Genomic DNA, 8450 nt, shown 5'->3' with positions numbered 1-8450 from the left:
ATTGACACTTAACTTTCAAGTTCTATCCTGTTTTCATTCTCTGTGTTCCACATGGGTTAAAGGGACACTGTGCAGGAAATGGTCAAAACTGCAACTATGCTGCTCATTGAAACTGGGCTGCCTATTGCCAAATTTGATCTTTACATGAAAGTTTACTAAGTAATAAACAAATATTTCCTAGTATGGTCCAAGTAGAGTCATTTTTGCTGCTAAAAATGGCTATTTTTGGAAATTCAAAATGGCGGACCATGGAGATGATCCCCCTTTTCATGTATGAAAAGTGCAATTTTTCCAGTCATAATGAATACTTAGAATTTGATGGTGGTGGCAAGTATTCATGAAAAAGGTAACATTAGTGAATGGGCAGCATGAATTCTGGAAATAAACAACTAAAAAATAAAAACTAACACAGTGTCCCTTTAATGTTGTATTGCGTTTCCTCTTTCTGCTAGGTGTTGGGAGAGAAATGACAATGTCATCCCATGGAGAGTGATCAACTGGCCTGTAATGGCCTCTATCATAGTAAGCATCCTCAAAGACACGTGTCCCTGAATTTTCCTCTTTTGCTATTGAACATACGTGTCTAAAGCCAATTTTTTAGGCCCATCAATGAATTGTATAAATATGGAAGCCAAAGCCTGGAGGAGGGTCAGTAGATTGAAAGCTTGGCCTATCATTAAAAAGAACACAAAGGGGATTTAAGTGTGCAGACATTTTTCTTTCAATTTTACACAGTTTTTGTTTATGTTTGGCACCTTTTAATCGAGAGTGCGGTGGGATCCGGTTAAACATAAATATGGAAGTCAGAAAACTGGGGGGAATGCACACGCTGTCATCTCAGCCAGAGCAGTTCTCTACAGCAGGGATGCGGGCATGAGGGACAATGACAGACGGAGGATACAGATAAATAGCCATGTACTGCTGTGAACATAGTTATGATGGTTGGATAGTAGAAGTGTTGCAGGAAGAAATGATGTGTAGTAAAAATGTTGAAGGAAGTCATGATGAATACTAACAATTTGATGGTGTTGGAAAGTATTTGTGAAAAAGGTAACATTTGTTTAATGGGCAGCATACATTCTGGAAAGAAACCGCTACAAATATTACACAGTGCACCTTTAACTCTGGAATACCCCACAGGAGATGTAGAAGGATGATGTTGTTGTGGATTTCAGTTGAGCCCATGTGCACCTCTACGCAATTACCAGCCTATTTCTACCCACTCTGCACACACAAACACACTGATCACTTTCATGTTCAATCAGTCAGGCCAATCTGCTGGTTCACAACTCTTCTCTGTCGTTGGATTCTACCTCTACAGTCTCAATAAGACACTATGTCAGTTGGTTGGTCAGTCTGTTGGTCCAGCAGAAACCTTTTTTTTTAACCAATTTTCATTAACCTTGGTGCATAGGCTTTTTGGACCAAGCTGCACCAACAGCCCAACGAGTTTTCAGTGGGCCTGTTAAGCAGTAACAACTGTGCACAAAATGAAAAGAAGCATGGCATTTTAATCTGTATGACCTCTGCCAAGAGAGAGAATATAGACAATATTTTATATTTTCTTTAAGGTCAAACGTTAATGTACATTTCATTCAATTTTGCTATAAATTACTTTTAACTGTATGAATTGGGTAAAAAGTTTCAGATATCCTTTTACAACCTTTTCATTAGCATTTATTGTTTACAGGAATGTGATCTGATACGATATAATGGCATTTTTTGTGTGTGTATGTGATACGTGTGATATGTGCATATGTGTCGTACATACTGTATGTATTGTAATTTGGTGCTTGTGTCATCCCAATATGATGACGACTAATGTAATATTTTTTGTTTTATTTTTTTATATAGATCAATTTCATTCTCTTCATCAGTATCATACGGATCCTCATTGAGAAGTTGAGATGTCCAGATGTGGCAGGACCTGACCAGTCTCAGTACAAGTCAGTTCTGCTCCTCCGCAGTTCACTATTCAGTTCTATTAATTTACTGTATTAGGGACCATGTTCAATTAAAACATAAATGTTGCCGTTTTGTGCATGGTGCCAGAGTTAGCCTCAGGTTAATTTGCATCCGCAGTCCTTGGCAGGACCTAAAACATCAACAACATATAAACATACTTCTAAATGCTATCTGGTCACACTTTCGATACAGTACCTGTACATGCACATGTGCTCACATATACACATATATATATACTGTAAGCATGTGGATAGGTAGGTAGAAAATGCACAATGTTCTTGCTAAATAAAGAACTGCATTTACAAAGGTTTTGCTAAAATTGTCAGTCAATCATTTACACAGAGAAAATTGTGTTCCGTGCTATTATGTCATATTTAACAAATGGTTTATTTCTATATGTCAGGGTCTCAGAAGGTTTAAAATGAGTTAGATTTTATTCTGTTTTCAGAAAAGAAGATACAGGTGAAAAGGCTTGAGAGCTCACAGACTGTTGTGTTGTCTTGCTCTTTGTACTTTTGCAGAGCATATTGTGGATAATTTTCCACAGCAGAAAAAAGTCACTTGCAGACCTTTTGTTATAGCTAGACTGGGCAATTGGATGTGTATGTATGTATTTTTATGTTTTGTTCTAGCTCAACATGCACATTGTGTTCCCTGCAATCTCTCTCTTAATAATGACATATTTTGTTTTCTTCAGGAGACTGGCAAAATCGACACTTCTGTTGATTCCATTATTTGGAGTAAATTACGTTGTGTTTGTTTACATCATGGAGAAGGCGAGTGATGCCCTAGAGAAGTACAAGATCTTTTTTGACTTGGGCATCGGTTCATTTCAGGTGAGGATAAGCCGCATTTATTCTCCCTTTTTAACCGAAAATTCTCATCTACTCCCCACCCACCTGGCAGTGTCAGAAATCCCTTTAGTCCTATGCGTCAGGCCAGGGACATGCTGTGTGCCTAAAATTACGCATGCAACTGTGTATGTGACCGAGTGGAGTGCACATACTTGTTTCAATGCAACCAGTGCACTTTGGACGTTACTGGAGGGATCATCTAGGACAGTGGTCCTTAACTAGAATAGTCTTTGTTTGGACCCAGAATTTGGTGACCCAATATTTTGTCCCGCCTTCGGAATCTTCAAATAATTATCAAAAAGATATCCAGGCATTTGATAATGTGAATCAGTATTTGCTTTGCTTTGCTTTGATATAACATGTCTATCAACTACAGTGGAGAGTAGAATGAAGCATTTTTCACTCTCTCTTCGACATCACAGTCATTTATTCAATAACTTATCTTCAATTCTGACGCATGGCATGGTTAGCAAATATGTAACTAGTGCACATAAACATAGACATCACAGATAATTAAGAGCATTACAATGTCAGCATACAATGTCTGAGGCCATTTTGGTTTTTCATCATTTAAAGAACTAGTATTTTCCTTGCTAGCTCACCACATTGGTCTGCATGTAGGCTACTGTATATCCAGTATCTCAGGAACCTTTATATTCCCCTGCTCAAACGTGTGTTGTTTTCTCCAGGGTCTCGTTGTTGCTATCCTGTATTGCTTTTTGAACAGTGAGGTAAGTGAGGCATTCATGACATTCATGTTTAGAAGTGTGTAGATCCCATGATCGAGGTGCACTGTGTAGGATGGTGGCCAGAGTAGGTAGGGCTATTGCAACTATGCTACGCATTGAAACTGCAAACTGTCCTGTCTACTGCCCAGTTTCATCTTTTCATGAATATTTACTAAATAATTAGGCCTAACTAATATTTAGTAGTATGACCAAAGTACAGTACCAGTTTTGCTATACTATTTCTGAAAATTCAGTCATGATCATAGATTGTATATTACTGATATACATTCTGAGGTCATAAATGAATACCTTGGTGGTGGTGGTAAGTATTCATGTAAAATGTAGCATTTGTGAATGGGCAGCATGAATTCAGGAAATTAACTTCTAAAAGTATTACACAGTGCACCTTTAAGTGTCTGTTTGTAGTGAAACCAAGTCATACCAGCAGTATGTCTAGTGATAAATAAATAGTGAATATGTGGTTTTTTTAAAATGTTTTTAACTATATAATACGCACAGAGTCTGATGCTATATATAATAAGAATTTGCGGTACTTTCATTGTGCAAATCTCAAAGGCCAAATGGTAAAAAAACACTTCTTTATTGACACATCATGTCATATGATACATTAACACTTAATTTGGTGCCGGCGTCATACGTATGACATAACAGTGTCATAACATTGTCATAATGCAGTCATGCAAACATGTCAATGTCATAAACATTTTATGACTTTGTCATTAAGTGAAATTTGGTTATGGTAAAGACAGGCCTGACAACGTCAACTTCTCATGACCATGAAACATTTATGACATTGACATTATGTTTATGACTCATTCACTATTATGACATTTTTACACTATTATGACATACGGTAGTAGAGAAAGTGACACTTTTACTTTATTTGACACATTTTATGCACAACCTAAGCATTCAAGCTGTGCATACTGGCTGGGCTGGATAAGTTTATTCCATTTAATACTTTTTCACTTTGTTGTAGTGGCGGGGATGTGTCATTTTGGAGGGCTTTCAAGACCAAGTTGAGTGCTATAGAAGGAGAAATGGATTTGGCCTTTAAGCCTGTAAAAGCATTCAAAACTTTTTTTTAAGATTCTAGATGCTCAACATAGACTTCATGGATTATAAAGGTTTAATGATGTTGCCTTGTTTCTGTGGCAACCAGTGCACTGTTAGCGGCAAGTGCCTAGTGAACACACGTAACAAGCATTCCTGTCTTGCTCTAAAACTGTAACCGAGTAAACATTTCAGTTACACAAGCACATAATATCGAGATTAAATGCAATTTAAAACAGCACATAATGTACCAGACATTAGGGTCCATGAAACTAACAGTACCCAGTTAGACACCTATACAGGTGGTTCTACAGTGTGTTATTTAAAGGTACACTGTGTGTGTACACTGTAGTTGTTTATTTCCAGAATTCATGCTACCCATTCACTAATGCTACCTTTTTAAGGAATACTTACCACCACCATCAAATTCTAAGTATTCATTATGACTGGAAAAACAGCATTTTTCATACATGAAAAGGGGGATCTTCTCCACGGTCCGCCATTTTGAATTTCCAGAGATATCCATTTGTAGCTTCAAAAATGACTGTACTTGGGCCATACTAGAAAGTTTATTACTTAGTCAACTTTCATGAAAAGATCAAATTTGGCAATACACAACCAAGTTTCAAGGAGCAGCATAATTGCACCTTTTTTGACAATTTCCTGCACAGTGTCCCTTTAAAGTTCAAAATTCACTTTCATAAAGTCTTTCCTTGCTGTCCACATTACAAAATACAGTTCCCTCTAAAAGTCTTGGAACCTTTTATTCCTTTTTGATTATAATGTTCCAATAGCCTACTTTCGTTCACCTAATAAATACTGTGGTGTAACACAAATGGCAATTAATCAAAAAATATTTAGCAGCTCTAAATTTAAATGAAAGCTGAAATTCTGAACTTTTGTTTCATATTCATCTTTTGGTCACAAGAATTTGGCTTGCTGTTCCAAGACGTTTGGAAGGGACTGTACTGCACAGTATGTTATTGTGTGAAACATCTAACAAAAAATGTGTAAGGGAAGGTAAAAGATCTCATATCTGAGCGGCGATTTCCTGGAAATTCTTCCATGGAGAGTATATGCTATACTTATAGACACATCACAGTTAAGCTTTTCTGTGATGGAGACAGAGGTTGTCTGTGTGTGTTACCAATCTCTCCAAACAGTACAATGGATTTCCTTTTAAAGTGATACTGTACCATTCCTAGAAATAAGCTCATTTTATACCTCCCCTTGAGTTAAATGATTGACTTTGACCTTTCTCCTTTACTTCCAGCTGTTCTCTGAGTCTGGCAGTGCAAATTGTACCTCCAATTATGTATCATTGAATCGTGGTCCAGCTAGAAGCTAGTTGGGCCCATAAGATTCCATGATAATTGCTAACTTGGAACTAGAAGTAGCATCACCAGACTAAATGAATGGCTGAAAGAACAGAAGAAAGGCTAAACCCATTTTTTAAAGGGACACTGTGTGAGATTTTTAGTTGTTTATTTCCAGAATTCATGCTGCCCATTCACTAATGTTGCCTTTTTCATGAATACTTACCACCACCGTCAAATTCTAAGTATTCATTATGACTGGAAAACTTGCACTTTTCATACATGAAAAGGGGGATCTTCTCCATGGTCCGCCATTTTGAATTTCCAAAAATAGCCATTTTTAGTTGCAAAAATGACTCTACTTGGACCATACTAGAAAATATTTGTTTATTACTTAGTAAACTGGGCAATAGGCAGCCCAGTTTAAATGAGCAGCATAGTTGCAGTACCTTTTTTGACCATTTCCTGCACAGTGTCCCTTTAACTGGTATAAAATGAGTTTATTTCCAGAAATGGTGCCGTCACAGATTTTGTAAGAGACCAGATACGCCACTGGTTGATTTCACGGTGTATTTCCGGTTTCCGAAACGAGGCAGGTTTGTATTAGTTCTATGGCAGATTTAGAACTGAAGGGGCAGTACCACCCTTATCCATGTGGTGGCCCGGAGACCAGAATGAATGGAGTCCTATGGAGCAAAACCCCTCATGGTGCCTTTATCTCAGTATATGATTTTTTCTCGTGTAATTCGGATGTTGCTTTCGAAAGACTATATATAGAAAATACCCACGGCTGAGTTTTAGATCTTTTGAGCCACGCATATGCTTAAAAAGTGATTTTTAAGTGTCTATGACGTCACATCCTTAGCAAAATGCTAGCGAGTAGTGAGCAACAAAAACGCCTCCTGTAACAAATCAAACGGACATATGTGCTTTTTTATTATACTGTTGAGTGAAACCCTTATTGAAATCTCCAGAACGACATTCAAATCTGAGCTTTGTTGATGAGACCTGGGTGAAAATTAAGATTTTTAGCATCTAGCTCCATTGGGTCCCATTCATTCTGGTCTCCGAACCATAGAACTAATACAAACTAATACAAACAACTGGTACAATGGGGCTTAATAGCGAGTGGCTAGGCTGTTCTATAAGGGCTGTGGTGCCGTATCGCTTTAAGTGGACAATACCCCTTCATGACCCACATACGTACATTGATCTTTAAATCATTTATTTTTCATTCCAGGTTCAGGGTGAACTGAAAAGGAAGTGGCGAAGTGTGTGTCTGAAGCGCTACGTGGGCCACCGGCAGCACAGTTCGTCTGTATCCCGAAACGGCCTTGAGAACACAGCGATGTTCCGCCGCAACACTCGCGCTCAGTCCTTTCTGCAGACGGAGACCACCATGGTGTGACTTCCTGTACTAATCCTTTCCCCAAACTCGCATCCTGTCCTCCGTCCCCCGACCTTGCACCTTGTCGTCCACTTGGGTATTATCAACTTCAAATTGGGCATTCATTTAACATTCAAAAACGTGATATAGCCTAATATCTGAAAATTTGAAACATAATCAAATGTCCTTATGTGCCAAAAGGGCTTCTTTTTTGAATCATGTTTGTATTTTGGATCTGAAATTAATGCCCAGTATAGAATTGACTCAATTGACTACCCAAGTCTCAAACACAGGCAAAGAGGCTCAAGGAAGCGACACGTTTGGAGAATTGACATGGTGCACTTCTGAACCACAGAGCTTTGTCCTCTGCAGACCTGGACATGATGGCTTGACTCATGGAGATCAATCATGACCTGGCATACCACACCATGGACAGTTGTGCTGTGGTGGTCACAGAGAGTCCTCTCTGAAAACCAGAGACTGCTGCGTGAATTCTCTCTTCTTCTTAAGTCTCATTGTTTTTGTTTTTTTCTTCATATTTTGGACTGTGGTCTAATTATTTTATTGTGGGCCAATGTAAGATATTTACTATACAACCACTGTGTCACTATGATATTATGACTGAAGCTTGAAGCATTGTTTATCGTTTTCATTTTTCATCTTTTTCATATTTTCAAAACCGAAGGAAATTAAATTGTGTTATTTATCGTTGATTTTCACAGTTCGTAGTCTGACACCAAAGGGAAGAGGCATTTACGCATATTACCCAGCTTTGAATGTGAAGATATAATCGATATTGAATTATATCCAATGTTGTAATGTTTTCCCTATCATCCAAATGTCCCTTGAGTTCTGTTTGATGGCGAGGAACCAGGAGCTATATCTTTTGAAATCTGAATCTGCGGATCTGTGAGTTGAATACGACAACACCCAATGCAACAAAAGAGATCCAGCCACATGAGTTCCTCATTATCTTTTGTTAAAGGGACACTGTGTGAGATTTTTACTTGTTTATTTCCAGAATTCATGCTGCCCATTCACTAATGTTACCTTTTTCATTAACACTTACCACCACCAATAAATTGTAAGTATTCATTATGACTGGAGAAATTGCACTTTTCATACA

General features: G+C 38.0%; 1 protein-coding gene across 1 annotated transcript in view; it reads left to right on the top strand.

Moving 5' to 3' along the window:
* The window catches only part of vipr2 (vasoactive intestinal peptide receptor 2), a 38567-nt gene extending 30532 nt beyond the window's left edge, over positions 1-8035 (top strand). The window contains exons 9-13 of the mRNA XM_063206075.1: positions 453-522; positions 1855-1946; positions 2663-2801; positions 3509-3550; positions 7178-8035. Of these exons, the coding sequence (XP_063062145.1) occupies positions 453-522; positions 1855-1946; positions 2663-2801; positions 3509-3550; positions 7178-7345 (511 nt within the window). The 3' untranslated portion in view covers positions 7346-8035. The remainder of the gene's footprint in view (positions 1-452; positions 523-1854; positions 1947-2662; positions 2802-3508; positions 3551-7177) is intronic.
* Positions 8036-8450: the final 415 nt, after the last annotated feature.

This window comes from Engraulis encrasicolus, chromosome 9 (genome assembly GCF_034702125.1).
Source record: "Engraulis encrasicolus isolate BLACKSEA-1 chromosome 9, IST_EnEncr_1.0, whole genome shotgun sequence".
Lineage (NCBI taxonomy): Eukaryota > Metazoa > Chordata > Actinopteri > Clupeiformes > Engraulidae > Engraulis > Engraulis encrasicolus.
This window is presented reverse-complemented; position numbering and strand designations above follow the sequence as displayed.